General features: G+C 42.7%; 1 protein-coding gene across 1 annotated transcript in view; it reads right to left on the bottom strand.

The window, feature by feature from the left end:
• Positions 1–544: 544 nt before the first annotated feature.
• LOC126259925 (bromodomain-containing protein 4-like) overlaps positions 545–25,487 on the bottom strand; it is a 70,668-nt gene continuing 45,725 nt past the window's right edge. The window contains exons 4-5 of the mRNA XM_049957017.1: positions 16,293–16,481; positions 545–2,489 (exon numbers count right to left, since the gene is read on the bottom strand). Of these exons, the coding sequence (XP_049812974.1) occupies positions 2,040–2,489; positions 16,293–16,481 (639 nt within the window). The 3' untranslated portion in view covers positions 545–2,039. The remainder of the gene's footprint in view (positions 2,490–16,292; positions 16,482–25,487) is intronic.

Here is a 25,487-nt window from a genome sequence, read left to right as displayed (position 1 = left end):
ATCTTTTCTGTTTGTTTGTATGAAACTATTGTTTAAGACCTAACAGGTTCTCGTCCTTTAAATGGAATAGATTGCTTCTTGTTGTTTGAAATGGTGGGAGTGTTCCTTGCAGCTACGAAATTCTCCTATGGATATATGGAGTACATGTGCTGTTGTTTGTTAATAGTGCTAAATGTCAGTAACTACGATATCTAATTTTGTAAATTATTTGTCTAGTTCTAATCTTCGTGTCGATTACTGTAACAGTTCAGCTGTGTAATGTAAAAGATACAGTGAACATATTGCACCCTTATCACGCTCCACAATCTGCAATCTTCTAAGAAGCATCATTCCCAAGAATGCCAGTTTCTGTCTAAGCTCACAGGGTAAGTAGGTAGCTCCTCTTCTCTAGAATTTTTCACAATTTTTTACGTTTGTATAGAGTTTTTGGTGAGTTTATCTTGATATTCTGGAAGTTTTTTAGGGCGTTAGGTTAAAGGTATAAATACTATGACTACTTCATCTTCCTCAGGTAAAACAGTTTCTAGTAATCTCCTTTCAAAACTTATAGGCACCATGCTTTTATTTAACTAAAGCACGAGTACATACGTGAACATTCTTAAGAGTAAAATCACAGGGGATAAATTAATGGGGATCACGATGATACAGGTAAGGATTAACGATGAAGTTCTGAGAAATACAAGGGCACACATACATACACACATAGCTTAACTCTAAGTACCAATAAATTAATTTGTACAGTAGATGTTAAACAGCTGTTAACGTTGAAAATGGTGTACCGGAGCGCCCAGGCGACATAATGGGCGGGACTCAGCAGAGCAGAGTAACTTCCTCCAAAACTCATAATGAGAATGGTATGCTGCGTTTTAGTATCTGATGGACTATGTTTCCACCTATTTGTTAACGATTAAAAACAATTGTAGGTGACCTAAGTGAAATTTGCTGGAGAAATGATGGATACCTAAAAATATTTTGCACCAACTATAGATTATTTGGAGGTACTTCTGAAGTGAACCCTTTCCCAAACTGTCGACGTACTGTAATGTACAGTAGATAAGGAAAGAAATACTGAGTTCTTGATTTTGACGCAAACTGTTTGCTTGAAAGTGGTAAACTGAATCATCTATCTATTTTGTTACGAGTGAAAAGTTTTGTTTTGTGAAAAGGGATCGCTAACGTAAATAAATTTCAGTAGGATATCCAAACAAACTTTTTTTTTCAATTCTTAAACACATTTTTTCGGGTAAAGAGTAACGGAAGAGCTCGCATATTCATCCAGTTGGGTCATTGACGAAGGACATCCAGTATGTTCAAAGAAGGGCAGATCGTTTTGTATAATCGCCAAATAGTGGCGAGAGTGTCACGGATATATTAAGCACGTCGGGATGGCAGTCATTAAAGCACAAACATTTTTAGTTCCGACGAAATTTTTTTACGAAGCTACAATCGACAAATTTCTCCTCTGAATGACAAAATATTTTGTTGACTCCCATCTACGTCGTGACAAAATGAAATAAACTGTAGTCCATACAAAAAGGTTTAGGCATGCATTTTCACCCACGTGCTATTCGCGAGTGGAGAAGTAGAGAAATAATATGAAAGCGGCTCCACGCACCCTCTGGGTAACACTTAAGAGGGAGTTGCAGAATAATCGTGCAGATGTAGATATGGCAATTAGAGTATACATAACGAAAATGATAATATTTCCAGGAATGGGTCGTCAGTATTGTTACGTTTAAGGAGGAAGCTGCTCTGCGACTGCATATAAGAGAATCAGTCAAGAGCGAGGGGGGAAGTTTGTAAATTACATAACAAGAGCTGATTGAATGAGTCGACTTGGTATGTGAGATTCGCGAGAACTGCCGCGGTATCTCGGGGGAGAATCGATTGGTTTGGAGAGTTCCGCATGTAACTACATACACGCACAAAGGCATTCCACAGTGTCCGTCGATGCCGACTGCACGGGAAACAGTCTGCCTGCCTTCTCAAGTCCAGTTCGGGACGCGAAGTCGCATCCTGGCTGTGACAGCAGGGCGCTTCTAGCCCTGGCGGAAGGGCAGATCGTCGTATTCGTACTCGTCATCGTGCTGGGGGCCGAAGCCGCCCCTGACGGGTGCTGGGGGCGGGCCCGAGGGCCTGCGCTGCTGCAGCGGGATGTTGACCTCCTCGGGCGAGTGGAAGACCTGGTGAGGGGCCGGCTGGGGGCGGAACTGCGGCACCTGGGGGCGGCCGCGCAGCACGGGGGCGGCGGCCGGGGGTGGCGGGGGCGGCGCGGCAGACCCGCGGATGGGCGCCGGCTGCTGGTGCAGACTCTCCTCCTCGTAGAAATTGTCCGGGTAGTAGCGGTCAGAGTAGCGCAGAGTCACGTTCGGCTTGTTCTGCACCTCCTCCGCGTTGATGGGCCGGTACAGGTAGTCGTTGACGAAGTGGAACTGCGACGACTGCTTGCAGATGGTCTCGCTGCTCGGCGGCATGCAGATCAGGTGCACCTGGGGGCAACGAGAATGCCGTTCAGAGCTGCTATCCAGATTCTACGTGAGAAGTAACAGAGCGTCACAAGCTCTAGTAAGAGATGTAGTGACTTTGAGTGTACGCGATCGACACCTATGATCTGTTTCTTGAACTAATAATTTGCACGACTGTGAGCTAATGCAGAGCCACCTGGCCAAACTTTAGAGTAGTTATTCTTGAGCTATCGTGAAAATCCGTTAGATGAAACTGTAATAGTCTTTAAAGCTAAGTAATCTAATAGGAATCAGAGATAGGGTCACAATACGTCTGTATTTATGCGCACGTATCCGCATTTTCGACGTTTAGTGTAGCGTCTGTATATATTTTTATGATTTCTGCTTATGTCCGCATTTTTTTAGTTTTGGGAATTAAGATATTTTGATTTTTACTTTCATCTCGTCTCGTCAACAATTTATATACTTTTTCTTTCGGTTACTGAATTAAATCATTTGTTATTTGCTTACAGTTCACATGTAACCAGTTTGTTAGTGAAACGGCAAGTATCGATTTATATTGGTTAAAGTCGATATTTCGATCTTTTTAGCTTACAGTTAGCTGTAATATCTACGCTTCTTGGTTGTGTTTGTCTCCCTGCTTCCTGTTTTCACTTAATAATTTATTTTTGTGCGATACATTAATTTTTAGCGAACTAGTGCACTCATCCAGCTGTGTTTGTATAATAATATAGCCATTTCACAACATAAAACTGAGCTAATCATGTTCCAATCGGCAGTACTAAAGGGATTAGTCTGGATCTTGAAAGGAACATGATAGTCAGTGTTTTACAGCAGTCGTACTTTCTTATTCAAAACCAAAAATCATCCCAATCCAGTGCTGATTACCTGGGCTGCGTTACAGACAAGAGAACGGAAATAATACATTTTACAATTTAAAACAAAGAAATATATTCTAGCACACCTATATACATCCGGACTAGAATCGTCCTCATCCTCGTCGAGGATGTCCTCATTTTGCGGTTTTAGAGTATGGTAATCCTACTCCAAGACGAAAGTATTTTTGTTGTATAATTTTGTAAGAACTCATTATAAATGTTACTGTGGCCACGAATTAACAATAAAAAGGACAGGTCCATGGAAATGAACCATTGAGTAAACAAAGCCGCCTGAAATGCTACGGAACTGGCGGTATGCATGGTGCAGTTATTTTTAGACTGGGTATCCATCAGATTGTGTCGATTGCTAAAAAGGAATCAGTATTGTTTTATGATTTATATGTCCACTGTGATCGCTTTCTAAATCTATATCAAGAAGTTAAATAATAACCGTTCAGCCGGCCGGGGTGGTCGAGCGGTTCTAGGCGCTACTGTCTGGAAGCGCGCGACTGCTACGGTTGCAGATTCGAATCCTGCCTCAGGCATGGATGTATCTGATGTCCTTAGGTTAGGTAGGTTTAAGTAGTTCTTCCAGTAACGATCAATTTCTATTAATTTTTGCCACACAGAATTCTTCATATAAAAATCTGTTTTTCCAATTCTTCTTGATTAAACATTGTCCTGTAGCACAAATAAACGGCCGCTCGTAAATTCACAATGCGTTGCTACATTCTGGATGCCACGTCAACAAAGCGCTTACGTCTGTCTTTAATCACTGTCAGCTTGCAACTCTTTCTCTCTGTCTGCACACAAGTGCTTCTCAATCATGCTAGTGCTGAACTCTTAACCAGTCCACATTAGGTATTACTCATTAGGTATTACTTTGTCCCCAACTGGATCAGAATTAACTAGTTCAGTAATTGAATTTTTAACAGGCAATAGGTTTACAACATAGTGAATAGTTGACACGGTGTAAAAAACCATGAACTAATAAAACATTATCGAATCACATATTCCGTAAGTCTACGAAGTCTAAGTCGAATGGGACTGTGTTTGGTCAATAAGGACCAGGCAGGATTCTTTAATTTGTGTTTATTAATGACCAGAATTTCGAGTAATTTTATTTTCTACCTTTAGTTCCTCTATGGAGAACATCACGTTTAGTATAAAATGAAACCGTACTAGACTGGCTGAGCGTGAAAGGAGGTGGAGGCTGAAAGAGAAAGCTTCCACCTTTGCTGAATATGTACTGAAGGAATGTCGTTCATATGATATTAAATGTGAGTCCTCCATAGAGGAACTAAACGCAGAAAATCAACATTACTCGAAATTCTGGTCATTAATAAGCACCAATCCTGATATAGTCCTTATTGACCAAACACAGTTCCATTACTAAACCTTATTAAAATAGCAGCAGGCAGTTCTTATTTCTCTCACCGTTAGATATTAAGCTTGTTATAACTGTTCCACACTCACATTCCACACTCCCTTTCTCCCCTCGCCCCTTCCCTCCTTTTCTCGGCCTTTTCCTCACTTCCATCCATTTGTCCGTATAACATAGTAGTCTGTGCTATTACCCACTTGTACAAAATATTAGGCTTAAACATTCATATTCTTTTAACATTTGAATGCAGCGTAAGAATTATTTACTCAAAGTCTCTTTGGGTACAATATAGTGTAATATAAGATTTATTTGTTCAGAGTCTCCTTGGGTACTACGTAATGCTTCTGTTTTATACCGACATGGACATAAAGTCACATATCTCTGTAGAACGATCTGACGATGGGATAGGAAGTCGAAATCCTGTTCATAACTGACTATTAAATAAATATTATTGTGGAACATTCAAGCTGCGTATTCATGTTTTAATAAATAACTGCTATATTAACAAAACATCATTTCTCTGCAAAATGAAAATTCTGTACAGTAAAAGTGTATCTTGTTTCATATCAGATCGGCACTTCTATGAAATAAAGGCCTCCTTAGACAGTACCACAATAAGCAATTCTCTCGGGTAACCAAACCAACTTGTTAACAATTTGGAAAGCTAGTGTTTCGAATGTAACTGTTTTCAAGGCACTAATACCATCGAATATTCCACATTTACATATAAGATATCCTAACTATTTCAACTTCAAAAACTCTCTGGATCCTTCCAACACAGTTGCTTTCCCTATTATCTCACATACCTTCTGACTGAATAATTTACGAATTTTTTTATTTTCACATATAAGGCGTATCAATCGTCACACAAGCTGGAAATATTGAAATATTCTGTATTATTTCGTGACAATAAAAGAACATAAAATCTGAATTCAAGGATGAACGGTTATAATGGTTCAAATGGCTCTGAGCACCATGGGACGTAACTTCTGAGGTCATCAGTTCCCTAGAACTTTATGCTCAGTGACTGGAGGTGGAGATCCTCACACTCGGCAGTTCTGCGTGTTCACCTCACCGTCAGAAAAAAATGAGCTTCGTCTGTCCATAGGATGGTCAAGGGCCAGCCCTCGCCAACTTCAATCCTTGCGAGAAAGTGGAGAGCGAAGTCAACACGACGTTGTGCGCCCTGTGGTGCAAGCTGCTGTGCGATATGGTACTTGTACGGATATCGTTTGAGAATGGTTCGAAGCACCTTGCGTACCGTGGACCACGGGATGTTCAACTGTCGCGACACAGAACGCACACTACCTGACGATTGGGAATCGGGCGCAGCATTGTCTGCCACAGCAACAGCAATTTCATCAATCACGTGTGGTGCAACCGGTCGTCGACCTCTTCCCGGAACGACGCCCAGTTCTCTAGTTGATTCGAACTTCTTCATCATGCTCCGCACAACAGGTGGAGAGAGAGGACCCTTCCGTAATCTTTTCAGCCGGTGATATTCTCGAAATGCAGCTGCAGCCTTAGTGTTGTTTTGATAATAGAGCTTCATCAATAATGCCCTGCTCATGTTGACACGTCAACAAGCGCACTGTGTCAGTTCAGGTGTGTGAGATTATGACTCACGATGACTGAACACACCACGTGTTGGCCATAGTTGGAACTGGACGGTACCACTGTGACGAATATGCTCTCCAAACTCTGGACATTATTGCTACCAAGTTTGGTACTCGTACGGTAATTAGTTTCCATGTTATAACATGTTAAATAGGGAAAGTTTAATTAGAACCACCCTGTACCGGAGGTTGCTGATTGTGTTACAAGGTGAAATGCTGATGGTACCACAAACACCCTCTGGCACGCGCCAGAAGTTGGCTTGCTGAGTGTAGATGTGGAAGCTGAAGTTGATGTAGATATGAAAAAGTACTGGCGATACTGGGCGCCCCTGTTTTCATAATTCGGTAGTTATTTCGAGAGAGAGGATTGTTGTATTTCTTGCAGCGCTCCTGTGTGCACGCCAGCTTCATACGCCGACAGATCTCCGTAGCGAGTTTCTGGGAAAACCTAAACGAGGTCGGAAGTGGAGTTGGCGGCAACGCGTCAGAGCGGTGCGCCTGCGAAATATGCACACGACAGCGCGCGGCTCGGCCGGCTTATCTGCCAAAGCCAAGGGCTGCCTGCCCCTGCACAGGATGGCCGCTTCCGGCCAGGGAAATGTCGCGTCCCGCCCCGCGCCGCATCGCATTCTCTGCGCCGGCGATTATGGAAATCGCCACGTCAGGACGCAGGTAGCTCGTTTCGCAAGAGCCGCCCTCGATACCGGCTGTTGGAACAGTAGTGACGGGAGAACTGTAAGACTGCCCGCTACTTAATTTCCATACAGGTTACGGCTTCGCTTGCAGGGCCATATTATTTTGCAGAGGCTACACGGTTTAAAATGGGGAAGTAATTGATATCTTTCCTCTGTACTGCGTAAAAGTCCTAAACGTACACTGATCAGCCAGGACGTTACGAACACCCACCTAATAGCTGGTATGTCCATCTTTGGTACGGGTAACAGCAGCGACGCTTCATTGCACGGAAGCAGTGTCCTTGATAGGTTTCGGGAGGGTGTTGCATCACATCTACACACACAGGTGACCTAAGCCCCATAAATTCCGGGGAGGGAGCGATGAGCGCTGACGCCAAATTGAAGCACATTCCATATGCTTTCAGTTGGGTTCAGATCTGGCAAGTTGGGGAGTCAGCACATCAATTGGAATTCGCCACTGTGTTCCTCGAATCACTCCATCCCATTCCTGGCCTTGTGGCACGGTTCATTATCCTGTTGGAAAACGACACTGCCGTCGGGAAAATGCTCGTCATGATGTGCTGTACATGGTCTGCAACCAGTGTACGATACTCCTTGGCGTCAGAGTGCCCTGCACGAAATTCATTGGACCCATCGATGGCCATGTGAATGTTCCCCAGTGTGTAATGGAGCTGCTGCTAGCATGTCTCCATCCCATAGTACAGATATCAAGGAGTTGTTCTCCTGGAAGACGACATATTCCCACACTTCCATCAGTGTCATAAAGAAGGTATCAGGACTCTCTGCCATTGCATCAACGTCTAGTGCTGATGGTCACGTGCCCATTTCCGTCGTAGTTGCCAATGTCGTAGTATTCACATTGGCACACGCATTGATTGTCGGCTGTGGAGACCCATCGTCAGTAGGGTTCGGTGCACTTTGTGTTCAGATACATTTGTACTCTGCTCAGCATTAAAGCCTGATGTTAGTTCCGCCACAGTTCGCTGCCTGTCCTGTTTTACCAGTCTACCCAGCCTACAACATCCAACATCTGAAATAAGGGGTGGCCGCCCAAGCCTAAGACGTCTGGACGTGGTTTCACCTTAGTTTTGCCACGTGTCGAAGACACTCACCACAGCACTCCACGAACACCCGACAAGTAGTGCAGTTTCCAAAATGCTCGTGCCGAGCCTCTGCGCCATCACAATCTGCCCTCGGTCGAACGCAGATAGATCGCGCGCCTTCCCCATCCCACACACGGACAGCACGCTCACTGATACAACATGCACCGTGTTTGTGCCTGAGCAGCAGTAATTCCTCGCCAGGTGACGCTGCTATTGCCTGTAGGGGCTTATATCGATAGTACTTCGGTGATAATAATTTTCTGGCTGATCAGCGTACATCTGTACTTTGACGGATACTAGCGTCCAAACCTCGATTCAGAGAATGTTTTCCGTGATTGGAGTCTCGTGTGAACTATTCAGGAGCTATGCGAAGGCGAAATAGCGCTAGTATTTTCTTAAATTGACAAAGTTGCTACAGAGGTATTCTAACTAGAAATTCCTCCAGTATTTTCGTACCGTTAGGTCCAGATAGCACAGTACGATCATCTCCACGGACGTCTGCAAGGAGGGAAAAGTGGTGGTGTGGGGGGGGGGGGGGGGTCAGGATAGCGTACTTGCTCTGTCCATCCCTCTCCTACCCCCTCCCCCAGCCCTCCGGCCACCACGCCCATCGACTCTGGGGTACAGAGCGTGACATTACTGCCACATATGCTAAGCTATATTGTTTCATTTTTTGTCACTGTTTCGTGGTTATTTTATTGAGAGTATTGGATACGTGGCGCTGCGAGGACGGCTTTGCGTTTTCTGAATCACACTCCTGGTGTGGTCTCAGAATTCTATTGTTGGCAGAAGGCAGTCACTGAACTTCATTACAAAAGGCAAGCCACCCCAGGGAGAAGGGCAGTTTTCATGGATATGAGGGTGTGGCTTCCTTCCTGCTTTTGTGGGGAGAGCTGTTGCCTGGCCTAGGTCAGTGCGACGGATGCCTTGCCACCACTGCCATCCCCAAAGAACAATTGAATTGGACATCTTTTCGTTTTCTGCGTGAACATGGAAGCTCGAGACGCTGTGGCACCGTCCGGCCAGCGTGAGAAACACACTTGCTTTCGCTCCTGACTTTAAGCCACCCAATCGAATTAAGTCGGGCCACGTCTGTGCTTGGCGCGAAGAGGCCGACCAATCAAGGAGACACTGCTCTAGGTCAGTACCAAACTTGTGTGTGTTAATATGCGTTTTGTACTTCAAGAGTGAGAATTTTCTGTTTCGTTCCCCTGTACTTTGAAGAAATAAGCAATATACTGGTTTGACACATTGGCAACAGCACTAACCTGTCGCCCATGTACAGTTTTTTGAAGATGGACAACGACGTTTCGTGGTAGTTGGTATCCCAGCCAGTGTCTGGTGCTGATGGGCACACACTTTGCTGATTTTAGGGAAGTGTAAGTTTCACAGTCTGCAGTAGCGCGATCTGTACTCCAAGCAGCTCACTTCTTACTTGTTCTGGCACCAACTTGCCCATTTCATTATAATTTGTGGTTTTGACTCGTTAACATTGAAATCGTGACCTGGCCTAATAAAGATAACTTGTTATGTTTTCTCCACACAGTCTTCCATAAAATTTGGTACCTTCCCACAGTGTTAGTGTCATTTTTGCGTGAACTCAATTCAAATTTTTAGAAAACTTGCTCTCTGTTAGCTACTTGTGTATTGGTCCAACATTTAGAGGAAATAATGTCCGTTATACTCAAACTGAATTTCAATTACAAGTTCCTTTAAGTGTCCTACAACTTTTCCATTGTTAGGTGGCCCATTAATAATAAATGTAACTTGTTGCACACCTAAGCTCTTGGTATTCAGTGGAGGTAACGAGTATTACTCATCTTGTTTCATTATAAGTCTGTTTATTGATTGGGAACAGAGCTGTGTCGACTTCCCCCTAGGATAATAAGTTTGCTCTATGTTGTTTTATGATTATTTGATTAATAACCTTGCAGTATTCATACGAAAGAACCAATCCCATGAACCATGGATCTTGCCGTTGGTGGGGAGGCTTGCGTGCCTCAGCGATACAGATAGCCGTACCGTAGGTGCAACCACAACGGAAGGGTATCTGTTGAGAGGTCAGACAAATGTGCGGTTCCTGAAGATGGGCAGCAGCCTTTTCAGCAGTTGCAGGGGCAACAATCTGTATGACTGACTGATCTGGCCTTGTAACACTAACCAAAACGGAGTTGCTGTACTGGTACTGCGAACGGCTGAAAGCAGGGGGAAACTACAGCTTTACTGTATGGTTAAATGATGATGGCGTCCTCTTGGGTAAAATATTCCGGAGGTAAAATAGTCCCCCATTCGGATCTCCGGGTGGGGATTACTCAGGAGGACGTCGTTATCAGGAGAAAGAAAACTGGTGTTCTATGGATCGGAGCGTGGAATGTCAGATCCCTTAATCGGGCAGGTAGGCCAGAAAATTTAAAAAGGGAAATGGATAGGTTAAAGTTAGATATAGTGGGAATTAATGAAGTTCGGTGGCAGGAGGAACAAGACTTCTGGTCAGGTGAATATAGGGTTATAAATACAAAATCAAATAGGGGTAATGCAGGAGTAGGTTTAACAATGAATAAAAATAGGAGTGCGGGTAAGCTACTACAAACAGCATAATTAACGCATTATTATGGCCAAGATAGATACGAAGCCCACGCCTACCACAGTAGTACAAGTTTATATGCCAACTATCTCCGCTAATGACGAAGAGATCGATGAAATGTATGATGAGATAAAAGAAATTCTTCAGATAGTGAAGGGAGATGAAAATTTAATAGTCATGGGTGACTGGAATTCGAGAGTAGGAAAAGGAAGAGAAGGAAACATAGTAGGTGAATATCGAATGGGGGTAAGAAATGAAAGAAGAAGCCGCCTGGTAGAATTTTGTACAGAGCATAATTTAATCATAGCTAACACTTGGTTCAAGAATCATGAAAGAAGGTTGTATGCATGGACGAGGCCTGGAGATACTGGAAGGTTTCAGACAGATTATATAATGGTAAGACAGAGATTTAGGAACAAGGTTTTAAATTGTAAGACATTTCCAGGGGCAGATGTGGACTCTGACCACAATCTGTTGGTTATGAATTGTAGATTAAAACTGAAGAAACTGCAAAAAGGTGGGAATTTAAGGAGATGGGACCTGGATAAACCGACAGAACCAGGGGTTGTAGAGAGTTTCAGGGAGAGCATTGGGGAACGATTGACAAGATTCGGGGAAAGAAATACAGTAGAAGAAGAATGGGTAGCTCTGAGGGATGAAGTAGTGAAGGCAGCAGAGGATCAAGTAGGTTAAAAGACGAGGGCTAGTAGAAATGCTTGGGTGACAGAAGATATATTGATCGACAAACTGTCTCCCAGAGAACCGTGCATCTTGAATCACGACAAATAGCGTGATAAAACAAAGGTACTCCGCACAAGAATATGCAAGAGCGAGCTGCACACCCCGTGCTGCGTTCTAAGGGCTCTGTTTGGAGTGGCTCAATCAGTAGCCGGGCCTACTGCCGCTTGTTGGATAAACTTTCTAACAAACTTTCTACCGTCTGATCGAAAAACTTGTGCGGCATAAAACGGAAACGAAAGCAGGGGACAGTCATGCAGCAACTTTCGTTCGGAATTAACCGGACGGTCCCCGCGGTGTCGCCTCGCACTCACTTTCACGGGAACCAGAGCGTGCAGTCCCACCTGTCGCGACTCGGGACTCGATTGCGTAAGGGCCTCTCGTCGACCACAGACGTGACCCAAGTTAGGCTTCCACAATTTGTTCGCAGTGACAAGCTATTTAAATTACGAACAAGTCCGACAGTATCATTTGAGAAAGACGTGGTGTAAAACGATATATCAGCGTTTCGACCAGTGTCGTAAGTTTCTTTCGTCAGAGGCTATGTATAAGCGAAACGTTGGTACTTCATTTTATACCATGACGTGGTCTACAAACCAGAAGTATTTTTATGGAAATTGAGGAATACTATCAATTAGATATATTGCAAATACCGGGTGATCAAAAAGTCAGTATAATTTTGAAAACTTAATAAACCACGGAATAATGTAAATAGGTAAAAATTGACCCATATGCTTTGCATGACATGGAGTTTTATTAGAACAAAAAAAAAAAAAACAATGTTCACAAAATGTCCGACAGATGGCGCTGGACAGCAAAACTACTACTGTGACGGGTGAGAGATACGCCGATATGTTACAGAATCGCATCATCTCCAGCCTGGCTGATAAACACCCGCTGGAACGTACGATGTTTATGCAGGATGGCGCTCCACTCCGTATTGCTAGATAGGTGAAAGATCTCTTGCGCGCGTCGTTTGGTGATGATCGTGTGCTCAGCCGCCACTTTCGTCATGCTTGGCCTCCCAGGTCCCCAGACCTCTGTCCGTGCGATTATTGGCTTTGAGGTTACCTGAAGTCGCAAGTGTATCGTGATCGACCGACATCTCTAGGGATGCTGAAAGACAACATACGACGCCAATGCCTCACCATAACTCCGGACATGCTTTACAGTGCTGTTCACGTTATTCCTCGACTACAGCTATTGTTGAGGAATGATGGTGGACATATTGAGCACTTCCTGTAAAGAACATCATCTTTGTTTTGTCTCACTTTGTTATGCTAATTATTGCTATTCTGATCAGATGAAGCGCCATCTGTCCGACATTTTTTGAACGTTTGTATTTTTTGGTTCTAATAAAACCCCATGTCATTCCAAGAATGTGTGTCGGTTTGTATCTCTCTATCTACATTATTCCGTGATTTATTCAGTTTTCAAATTTATACTGACTTTTTGATCACCCGGTATATGGAATATATGGTGAACGCTAAAAGAATGAACAAAATACCATGCCATGTGTTAAGATACAGGAAATGATTTCCGTGATGTAGAGGCAGCCGTAGAAACCAAAACGATTCACATACGTTCAACAAATAATTGAGGGCGCTGGTTGTCCTACTCTGAGATGAAGACGTCGCACAAACTGAAGAAGTTTGTTTTTGGCGTGTGCTTATCTGTGGCAAGCTGTAAAGATTAGCTGTCGTCCTTTGTGAACACAGCTGACATCTTTACAGTAACTATTTTGCTTAAAAACGCAAAATATGTAGAAAATCTTCACCTTTAGATTTCAATGTGCAGAAAATTAAAGGCCACTGTCTGCGAAGGAATATAGCTCCTTGTTTTTAAGCTCTCAGTGGTGGTTGCAGTTCTTATGGAGCTACATGTTAAATTCGGTGACAGTATTGCATATAAATCAGAAAAATTTCTTGTTCACTACCGTGCAGCAGCAGAATGTACCGACAGCAACAAATTCAATCCCAAATTGAACAGGTGAAGTTTTGGCTTCAGAAGAGCAGATCCCACCAACCTAAAGGCCTTTCTTCCTTTTCCTTTCCTTGGAAAATTATCGATATTACTGTTTACCAAGCGTAATTGAGCAGAAGAAAATACTTGTGTCAATTCGGTATCAACCGTAGGGGGTTACTATAATGTATTTCTGCCATTGAAAAGTTTATGAGATTTCTTTTAGCTGTAATAGCATATGCAGGGGTGGCCAAAAATGTGGAAACAGTACAAACACAACACGTTACCATGCCTGATACGGTGTTAGAAAAACGTTGGCCTTCAAAGCAGCTTCCAGTTGTCTCGGAATGGGTACATATAGGTCTCGTGTGATTTTCAACGGAATCTCAATCATTTCTTCCGGCAAAAGAAGCGCGAGTTCAGGTAACGACGATGGAGATGAATACTTATGTCGCAGCCTTCTCTCAAAAATAGACCATAAAGACTCAATAACACTGAGATCTGGTGAATAACGTGGCCAGGGGCGATGCGACAATTCATCCCCATGTTGACAAGACTGGGCATCGATAACGTGACCTGCGTGAACAGAGGCCCCGTCGTCTTGGAACACAACATCACAATTGGGGAACAAATATTGTAACATGGGATGGACTTGATTAGCCAAATCGGTCACGTAGTCCTTGGCAGTTATGCGACGCTGCAGGGTAAGCATGGGGCCCATGAAATACCGCCATATGGCTGTCGAAATAATCACCGAACCTCGCCATGTTTCACTCTTGGGACGTAAACTCGGCCAGAAGTTGGAAACATTGTGAAACAAGACTCATCCGACCAAGCGACATTCTTCCATTACTGCACAGTGTAGGTTTTATGACTTCGGCACAACGTTTTCTTCTTACGTTCATTTACTTGACTGGAATTTCGACTCGTCCTGTAGTTCCCAGCTTAAGGAGCTCCCCTCGTGTTGTTTTGGTGTTGACAGGGTCCCTGAATGAGACACGCAGTTCTACAGTGAGTTTTGCAGCTGTCGTCCTCTTTATTTTTGGTCAGGTTCCTCTTCAGTAACCGCCTATCACAACAGCTCAGCACACACTTTTGCCCGTGTGAAATGTGTGTGAAATATTATGGGACTTAACTGCTAAGGTCATCAGTCCCTAAGCTTACACACTACTTAACCTAAATTATCCTAAGGATAAACACACACACCCATTCCCGAGGGAGGACTCGAACCTCCGCCGGGAGCAGCCGCACAGCCCATGACTGCAGCGCCTTGCCGGCCGAAGTGGCCGTGCGGTTAAAGGCGCTGCAGTCTGGAACCGCAAGACCGCTACGGTCGCAGGTTCGAATCCTGCCTCGGGCATGGATGTTTGTGATGTCCTTAGGTTAGTTAGGTTTAACTAGTTCTAAGTTCTAGGGGACTAATGACCTCAGCAGTTGAGTCCCATAGTGCTCAGAGCCATTTTTTGCAGCGCCTTAGACCGCTCGGCTAATCCCGCGCGGCTACTTTTGCCCGTGTTGTGACTTAGCGAAAGATGGTCTTCCACTCACCCTATATGTGGAATAAATCTTCGATATGTTGCCTGTTGAAACACCAAATACTTCGGCTCCTTTGGTTACGGAACACCCACCATAAGAGCACCGACAATTCGCCCACGTTCGAATTCATTTTTGCGGCGACGTAATGCACCCTAGCTACACGAAAGACTGTTCTGACCACAACTGATATGTTGACTGAATTGTACAGGTGACGTTCGTGGTCAAATACAGCAGCGCCGTTTGCAGGCTTAGCTAGCATCTACATTTGTGTTCAACCATGTATTTCTCGCTGTTTTATATTATTTTATTTACACGTCAAGTTCCGTATGACCAAATTGAGGAGCAAATCTCCAAGGTCATGGAACATGTCAGTACCTGAAATTACAACATTGAAATAATAACAGATAATAATAAAATGTTTATGAACCCGAAAAATATCAATCCATAAGTTTCAGTAAACGCATTCAACAATATAACTTACGAATCAGTTTAATTTTTCAAGGAATTCGTCAACAGAATAGAAGGAGTGACCCATGAGGAAATTATTCAGTTTCGATTTGAACGCACTAAGATTTTTGAATTCTTGAAAATGGATGCAACAGTATACTCCATACCTTTCTGCACAAGAGTTAAGGAAGTCCGATCCAAATGCAGGTTGGATTTCTGCCGAGTATTATCTAAGTAAAAGCTGCTTATTCTCGGGAATAAGCAAATATTGTTAACAAGAAACAACAGCTTCCACATTTTTATCTAACCTCTGTATATATGTACATAGGAAGGCAACTTTGCAAAAAAAAGTTCAATGAAAGCGGAGGAAGTCGTGACAGAGAAACTGGGAGACCTATATACAGTTTCATACACGTTACGGATCAAACAAATGGGTCGAAATTTTATGCTCTACCATTAATAAAAGTTCGATAAATTATAGACTAGGGGATAATTTTGACAGAAAATGCGAATAACGATCTACATGGAATTTTCAAGCCTAGTATCCAAACACAACTGTGCACTCCAGATAGACATAACCAGAAAAAAGTTCTGGGTAAACAGATAATAAACTTTACAGCTTTTATGAACAAGTTTTTGAGAACTGATTTCCCAGTTAAAGATGCCTATACCGGATGCAGATGAAACGTTTGGTGAGAGAGGAGAGTCTTATCAGTAATGATGTCCGAGATCGGCCACACATTTGAAAGCGCTGTCGTTTTCGATAAAAAAAGGATCTGTTACCAAACTGTACACTCTCTTATAAAACTAATTAACTGAAGAAACCCGTTCGCTTTCCTTGAAAGCACATGATGGGGCAGAGACGAAGCCTTGTAGTGCGTTACCTGGTGGAAGAGGAAGCCCTCGGGGCAGATCCAGGAGTGTCGCGCGTTGTCCTGGCAGTAGTGGAAGACCTCGCAGTTGAGCCCCTCGTCGGCGTAGTAGCCGGTCTTCTTGTTGTTGCAGTCGAACTTGGACTGCGGCAGCAGCAGGCTCAGTCTGTCGGGCTTCTCCTCCTCCAGCTCCTCCTCATCCTGCGAACAACCCGACAGTAAGCGTACACTCTATATTGTAGACAAGCAAGGGAACATACCGAAAGAGTGGGCAGCGTGGCGTGTACACCTAGTGTGATAGCAGTCAAAATGACATCGTCTTAGGGTGCTAGTGTTTTAACAAAAATAATCTACAAAACCACTGACGTAACTAAACTACTTATCTTAGAGGATAGATCAATGAAAGGCAAACCTACGTTCATAACGTTTGTAGACTTAGAGAAAGCTTTTTACAGTGTTAACTGGAATACTCTCTTCGAAATTCTGAAGGTAGCAAGGGTAAAATATAGGGAGAAAAAGACTATTTAAAACTGGTACAGAAAGAAGACGGCAGTTGTAAGAGTCGAGGGGCATGAAAGGGAAGCAGTGACTGAGAAGGGAATGAGACAAGGTTGCAGATTATCCCCGAAGTTATTCAATCTGTACATTGAGCATGCAGAAACGGAATCCAAAGGAAATTTGAAGTGGGAGTTAAAGTTCAGGGAGAAGAAATAAAAACTTTGAAGTTTGCGCATGATATTGTAATTCTGTCAGGGATAGCAAAGGAGTTGGAAGACCAGTTGAATGGAATGGACAGTGTCTTGGAAGGAGGACGTAACATGAACACCAACAAATGTAAAATAGGTATAATGAAAAGTAGTCGAGTTCACTCAGGTGGTGCTGAGGGAATTAGATTAGGATACGAGGCTCTTAAATCAGCAAATGAGTTTTGCTATTTGGGCAGCAAAAAGCTGATAATGACCGAAATAGAGAGGATATAAAATGGAGACTCGCAATGACAAGAAAAGAGTTTCCGAAGAAGAGAAGTTTTTTGACATTTAATGCAGACTTAAATGTTAGGAAGTCGTTTCTGAAAGTATTTGTATGGGGGGGTGGGGGGGTGGGGGGTGGAGGGGGAGGTGGCCATGTACGGAAGTGAAACATGGACGATAAACAGTTTAGACAAGAAGAGAATAGAAACTTGTGAAATGTGGTGGGTAGATGACGTCACTAATGAGGAGGTAGTGAACAGAACTGGGGAGGCAAGAAATTTATGGCGCAATCAGACTAGGAGAAGAGACTGGTTGATAGGACACATTTTGAGACATCCAGGGACTACCAATTTTCTACTGGAGGGAAATGTGGGGGTGGGGGGGGCGGTAAAAATCGTAGAGGGAGATCAAGATATGAATATATTAATCAAATTCAGATGGAACTGAGTTGTAGTAGTTATTCGGAGATGAAAACGCTTGCATATGATAGAGTAGCATGGAGAACAGCATCAAACCAGTCTTCGGTCTGAAGCCCACAACAACTACTAAACTAGGTACTGACTAAACAATATAGGCTGGTTCATAAAGTGTCACATATTCCTACAGGAAGTTGTGTTGGTCAACAGTAGAAGAAAAGTTACTGTAATGATATGTCCGGTTACCAATACATGCCGAGATATGAGCCAATCTATCATTTCTTCCCCATCTATGTGTTACTTAGAGCAGACAGTATAGGTAGTGCTGCATGAGACTTCTACGCATACCGAAACATCTTTCAGCTCTTCTTCGCAGTGAATCACGCACTTTTTTCAAACACACCTGGCTCCAAATTGATTGCATCACACGCTCCTGCAATGTCTGCACATTGGCCACGGGTTTGGAATACACCTTTGCTTCTAAATGTCCTCATAGCAAGAAATCCAACGGATTCGGGTCCGGTGAATGGAGAGGCATGCTACCAGACCTTCTCGAGCAATCTATCTCCAGTGAAACGTTGCGGTGAGGTACTGTCGCAGGATCGGTACGAAATGTGCCGCTGCCCCGTCGTGCATGAAGCACAGTCGCTATCTTTCTGCGAGGTTAACGTTCTCCAGTAGCGCTGGTTACTCATCGCGCAGAAATGGCTGATACACAGCACCTATTAATCTGTTTGATAAAGTGTATGATCCTATGAGTCTGTCACCGGCAATTGCTCCCCATCCATTGACACTAAAGCGAGCTTGATGCCTCACCTCCATTATAGCTCGAGGATTTGTATCTGGACATACATGCGTATTGTGGTTATTTACTACGCTGTATCTTGTGAATCCTGTCTCACCTGAAGGTATACATCAGTCAGCACTAGTAGAACGGCTCTTATCTTAACAGGAATTGGTTTCTGGACATACAGTGTGATTCACTAAGATTTGCAAATATTTTAATATGTTATTCTACAAGTAAAGCTAAAGGAAAAAGTTCATATAAACATAGGTCCGCAAATATCTGGTTACAGAGTTACAGCTAATAAAGCTACTAAAAGTTTTTGCCTGAAATTTACCAACTTCACTAATATGAAGCCATCGCAAAACTGTACGAGGTTAAAGTAAGATTTCCATTATTTTGTTGTTATTGATCTGGTGAATCTAATAAAACATGTCCCAGACGTGTATCTACAGTAGTTTTCCAGAACATCCAGAGAAGCAAAAACGTAATTTCGTAAAATTTTTAATTTATTAACTAATTGGCCTTATTTGTTTTTTAAATTCCAGACAACTGCACAAAGTTTTCAACATACATGTTGAAAATACTTTTTCAATCGCGTAGTAAGTGGAACTCTTCGAGCAAGCGTGGCATTTCTTCTTGAAGGAATTGTAAGAAGAATGACAACTGATAAATAAACGATAATGATAGACACGCTTAATACGAGGGAGAGTTGATAAATTGTACTGCGATAGAGACATCAGAGCCGCACTTAACAATCTGAAATTTATTTTCCTTTTCAAGATACTCCCCTTGTGAGCTTAAACACATATCTCATTGTTGGAAAGGCGATAAAAGCCACAGTGTGGAATTATTCTGGCTGCGTTCGCATCTAACGATTGACCTCTCAGCACAAGTTCGTTTGGTTCCTTACATTGCTGCAACCCACAAGACCGATGTGTTCTGCGGGTAGCTAAATATCCATAGATGAGGGAAACTATCAGTATAACCAGGGCGGCCAGGACCTTCCTTGTTTATGACTTTTTCGTGTTCTTTACTGAATTCTTGTATCCAGTTGAACAATAATTTCCGTAAAATACACTTCTAACAATATACAGGACGTATTTCGCTATGGACGTGATCTGCGGACAATCCCTCGGCTCACAAAAATAACGTTGTTCTAGTCGGGTACAAATTCATAGCACACCTGCCATCTTGGTCTGGGTGCAAGTCATCAAGCGTTTGCAGTGTGATACTTGTATCGGCTCTCTCCCACGCTACATGTGCTGTCACCTTCTAGATACGCACAGGCAGGACATTTAAAACAATGTGTGGTATCCTGACCTTTGCGACTTATTTATCCTCGTAACTGGAGTACCAACATGTGAAATGAAAACTATCTCCACTTAAAAGTCAAACATGCTCGTTAGCTACATAGGTCCAGGACATCTCCCTAGCGCCACTACAAACAAAAATTGTATTTTCGTATTTTATAGGCGGATAGTACCGCATTTCATCTTCTAGACACCGTTAGTTTCGTCTGCAGAACATTCAGAACAATGGAAGGAAATTATTTGGCTAATAATATCGCTAGATGAGACACCACTGGAACATTCATGAGATAAAATCGGAAACTCAAAATCTACTCCCTACAGTCAATCATGAACCAATGGACATGTATGGCACGACATGGAACATTACGTCCTGAGACTTGCGCCGACCGATTAAGTGCATCACATGCCAAGATGCTTCATATCCATGAGAAACAGGTGACGTTACACGTTATTATTCTGTAAATTTTGGATCTCCAGTGAACAAGTTATACGACTGAACCTCCGCTGCACATTTTAAAATTACCTATACGAAATTTTTTTTGTGTGTGACTTGAGATGACAACAGACATCTACTTGACTGAGGGTAATTGAACAGAAAGAGGCTGAGTGTTCGAAATACAACAATTATCGCAGCACAACAGTAAAAACGTTTGGTTTAATCGTCAGTTCAACGTCAGTAAAATGCGAGGATTAATAATGCAACAATTCGTTCGATGCTAAGTTAAGGTCCCGGGGAGTTCACTGACTACATGTAGACTAGAAACATCAAAAATACTGTAAATCAGTCCATCAGTGGGTGACAAGATGGTAAGATATTAAAAACAATTAATTATGACAAGAGACTGATTCATCGGTTGAAAATCGTAATATAGATCAGCATAGATATATCACAAATCAAATAAAACAAGAAACTACGAAGATATCGTCAGCAGCCAGTAACAACTGGGCGCATGTTGTATGGAATGTTCTCTACGAATCAGTTTACAGTACCACCTCCTAAAATGTTTACTATTCCTCCTGAAGCAGCCTGGGTCAGTAACAAGATCGAAGTTCAAAAAACCGCCTGACTATACGAAGGGGGCCTTGGTTGGTATTCGAGGGAAACAATGTAATGTGTTCTGGTGCAGTGAGTGAGTATGGATGTCGTTCCGAAAGGAAGAGGGCTTCGCGACTTTTATCAAGAGGCAAAGGGAAAGGATAGAGCCGGAGATCGTGCCGGTACTCGCTGAATGGCTTCTGTGGGGCAAGGAGCAAGAAAGGCCCGGAAGACGTGCTTTCAAGAGCAGCGCTTTTAGAGTGTCTCTCATTGTGCTGGCGGGAAAAAAGCCTCAGAGCTGTTACTTGTACGGAGGCCTTTGTTCCTGGCACAAACAAAGCGGCAGAGCGGCCGTGCCTCGAGTCTTGCGCCTGACCGAGGGCAAGGCTATCTGCGCTAACCCGTATCACACCGGAGAACAATGCCTGAGTCAGTCGCGCTCACTTCTCGGAAAGTGCGACGCGAACTGTTACATACCGACACGTGCTTTACCTGCGAAAGCGTAAAACAGTAGCGTCCTCTCGCTTATACTGCGTATTTCACGCACGACGCGACTTCAGCATATGCTGCGGTCCGCTCCTCCGACTCGATTTTAGCCGAACTACTCGTAGATGAGTCAGCGGTGGCCTTCGAGAGAAGTCCAAGAAAACTGTTGGGACCATTTAACGCTTCAGACTCTTGTTTCAGTAACAGCTGTTCGTGTGACCATCTCGGCTATTTCCACTTAGAGCGATAAGGAAGGACTTCACCATCATGAACAGACATTCGACCAGGAAAAGTAGAAAGCTACACTTGGAGCGGTGTCGCACGATAGTCTAAGGACGTTTCAGTGCCAGACTCGATATCATATTTGGTACTGATGCGAGTAACTAGAGTTATATCGATATCATGATAATAATGGAACAAAACTATCGATTCAAGCTGCATGGCTAGATACTGATTCCTTATACGAGGCCGGGCGGAGTGGCCGAGTGGTTCTAGGCGCTACAGTTTGGAACCGCGCGACCGCTACGGTCGCAGGTTCGAATCCTGCCTCGGGCATGGATGTGTGTGATGTCCTTAGGTTAGTTAGGTTTAAGTAGTTCTAAATTCTAGGGAACTGATGACCTCAGAAGTTAAGTCTCATTGTGCTCAGAGCCATTTGAACCATTTTAACCTTATACGAGGGGCATCGATAAGTAATGCACCCCAGTTATTTTCCTCCACAAACGTCCGTTGAAAAAAAGTGGAACTTGTTATAAGACATCGTGGAATATACCCGCTATAGCCTCTATAGTTTCATGAAGTTCCGACAGGCGACGGCGCTTCACAAAGCGTTCAAAATTGCTTATGTAATGGAGATGCGTTCCAGGCAGACAACAGTCATCGCAGCGCAACAGTAAAAACTTTTGGTTTAATCGCCGGTTCAAATTTGAATGATTTCGACAGTAAAAAACCACTACATTGGCTAACTACCTTCCTTCGTTGACTATTGCAAGAGTTAAAAGTATCAATGCAGTGAATGAATTAATAATGCAACAATTAGCTCGATACTAAGCTAAGATAAGGTCCCTGGGAGCTGACTGTCCATAATCAGACTAAAAACATAAAAAGTGCTGTAAATCAGTCCATCGATGGGTGACAGTGTGGTGTGATATTGAAAAGTCACAGTGAAGAACAGAGTGATTCATTAGTTGAAAATTGTAAAATAGATCAATACAGATACACAGCAAATCAGATAAAACAAGGAATGTTCTGAGACATAGACAACCACTTCTTGGCTGAGATATGTTTCCAAAAAGGATGGTCGAAAGAAATTAACATGAATTAGAACAATTGAAAACCACGAAGGAAATGGCTTACAACTATTTAAGAGCATCGCACACACTTTCCAAATGTGACCAAATAATGTAAGGCCCAAAACTACCAAGAGATCGCCAATAGAGGTTGAGTCTTCACGTAATATACTAAAAAAAAAGACAGATACATGTGGCATAACGACAGAGACTTTACTCTGTGAGGTGTTTCGTAACAGCGGAAACGAGCACTTTAGTAATCTTCCTCGGACGCTAAGGTAATCATTAAAGTGGGGTCGTAACAATTCAAGCCTGTAGCAACACAGCGGAAGTCGCAACCGTAATCTGAAAGTCACAGCGTGATAACAGAGTCACAAAAAAGAACTGACAGATAAATGTTGATTAGCACTACCGCATAAAACACGTTTTACGTCACTGTCTAGGGAGGGAGCCTCTGCCTTGAGTCGCCGTAAATGATGTTCCAGACCGCACCGCCACATGGACAGCTCATCGCAGCGAGAATTTTACGCCTTAGGTTTGTGTAATCGCAGCTTGAAAATACCTCTTCTGGCTTCGTATAATCGTTAGGCTAAATGTATGTATGATCCTGACAGCACACATAGCAAAAGATAGAGTAAACTGCGAATAGTTCATCACTATATTGCATGCTATAAAGGGGTCTGGGGAGTAGATAAGAACAGTGGACTAATATTATACCGTGCCTTAATAGGTCCAGCTACGGAATAAACACGTCGTTTTCTTTTCTTTTCTTTAGAGAGAGAGAGAGAGAGAGAGAGAGAGAGAGAGAGAGAGAGTGCAAGCAGTATTGAAATGTCAGCTGTAATACAGAACTTGGGAGCGACATGAATAATAAAACATGCTGTTGAGGTAGATATTTCTGTTAAAACTCTTTATAAGCATGAAGACCGCCGGCCGAAGTGGCCGTGCGGTTAAAGGCGCTGCAGTCTGGAACCGCAAGACCGCTACGGTCGCAGGTTCGAATCCTGCCTCGGGCATGGATGGTTGTGATGTCCTTAGGTTAGTTAGGTTTAACTAGTTCTAAGTTCTAGGGGACTAATGACCTCAGCAGTTGAGTCCCATAGTGCTCAGAGCCATTTGAACCATTTGACCCATGAAGACCACAACTCCAGCTTAAATGGTTTCCCATCCAATATTTACTCATCATGATAATCATCATCATCCCGTTCCAAGGATTAGGTGCTGTAGTCACCTGTTCTGGTTGCCATCATCCATCTACCTCTTGGAAGGTTTCCTTGTTCCCTCTTTCCAGTCGGCAGATAGTTCATTAATATTTTTGGCAATCTCTTCTCTATCATTCTATCAATATGATTCTTCCATTTCATTCTGTAGTCTTCTCTCTTGTCATTAACTGTAAAGTCTGATCTTATTATTTCATTCCTTATCTCATCCATTTTATTACAGCCCTTTAAACATGTAATGAACTTGATTTCTGCTGGCTGCACAGTTTTTTTGTTATTCCTTGATTTGGAGCCACATGCAAGAGTAGGTACACCCATAAATTTATAGAATTTCGTTTGTGTTATTCCAGTTGTTCTACATACAGCTTGAAATTTATTAACCTTCTTCTCCCTACGCTCCTCGGAGTATGCCACCTCATCATCATCATTTAGTATTTGGCAGTGAAATGAATAGAAAGTCGCTAATGATTATCTAATCCGAAAGAAGCACGCGTGGGAGAAAAGAGGAAAAAGTAATAAATTCTTTGAACTTAAAAAACTAAACAGTCATTCAGTAACAAAATGCCCCCCCCCCCCCACACACACACATAAAAGCTTGTACCACTTCTGCCCCCCCCTCTCCTTTTTCCTATACAACCACCTCCCCCCCCCCCCACCGCCAACTCCTTTTCCACACCCTTACAAGTTCCAGCATTACTTATTATTTCAAGTTAACCATCAACCTCTCATCCCAGACATCATATGCCAAGATCAAGGAGCAAGAAATTAGCTGTCATAATACTCTCAATACCAATAATCTTAAATGTAACTGAAATATAATGTATAAAATCTAGTTTTATATACCTGTTAAATTGCACAGCTAATTTATAAGTAAACATTTTACTAGTTTAAGCTAATTTACATTTATTTTCTATGTAATAAAGACAAATCTCTTGTCAGTGTGTGTGATGACAAATAATGCCTCTGGTCAACTTGAAATCTTTGATACTGTAGTTATATTGCAATCTTTGGCTTGTTTATAATGTGTAAAACCTGTATTCGTATCTGTGGCTAAGTGTGTTCAGCGATGTTTACGAAAAACGAGATATATGTTTCCAACAGTGCCTCATAAAAGTAATATACATCTAGTGAAAGTTTTAACTTGTGAAATTGTGAAAAACAAGACACAATGGTTTCAAAAATACGTCCTAAAAGAGATATATATACCTGCAAAAAGATTTATTTGTAAGTAACACCTCAAAACGTAAATTAAACTGTAAATATTTCATGTAACTGTACCACATGTAGTGTTTATTTGCTCTTATACGTTAAACATAAATTATGCTGTAAATATTTCGTGTTACTGTACCACATGTAGCGATTATTTGTTCTCGTTTCTGTCTAGCCACAGATACTCAACCACCCACACAATGGGTACAAAAAAGCACTAAATGTATACACCATCTGATGATGAGTTGCTAGGCAGCTCGAAACCGGTCATGGTTAAATAAAATACATCTACATGAATGGCGACTGGTTGCAGTAATTTCCGAAAACCTGTTCACACCACAGTCGCAGTGCTCCACATCCACAATGGATAAAAGTCTTAGTAATAAATTGTGTTTTGCTGAAGGGAGAAACTCGTGAAATATTTACTGCTCAAACAAGGACGGACACAAGTAGTGAGTTCCCCTAAGATCGAAATCCAATTCA

This window comes from Schistocerca nitens, chromosome 5, assembly GCF_023898315.1.
Source record: "Schistocerca nitens isolate TAMUIC-IGC-003100 chromosome 5, iqSchNite1.1, whole genome shotgun sequence".
In the NCBI taxonomy this organism is placed as follows: Eukaryota; Metazoa; Arthropoda; class Insecta; order Orthoptera; family Acrididae; genus Schistocerca; species Schistocerca nitens.
The sequence above is the reverse complement of the archived record's forward strand: the minus strand, read 5'-3'. Positions and strand labels throughout refer to the sequence as shown.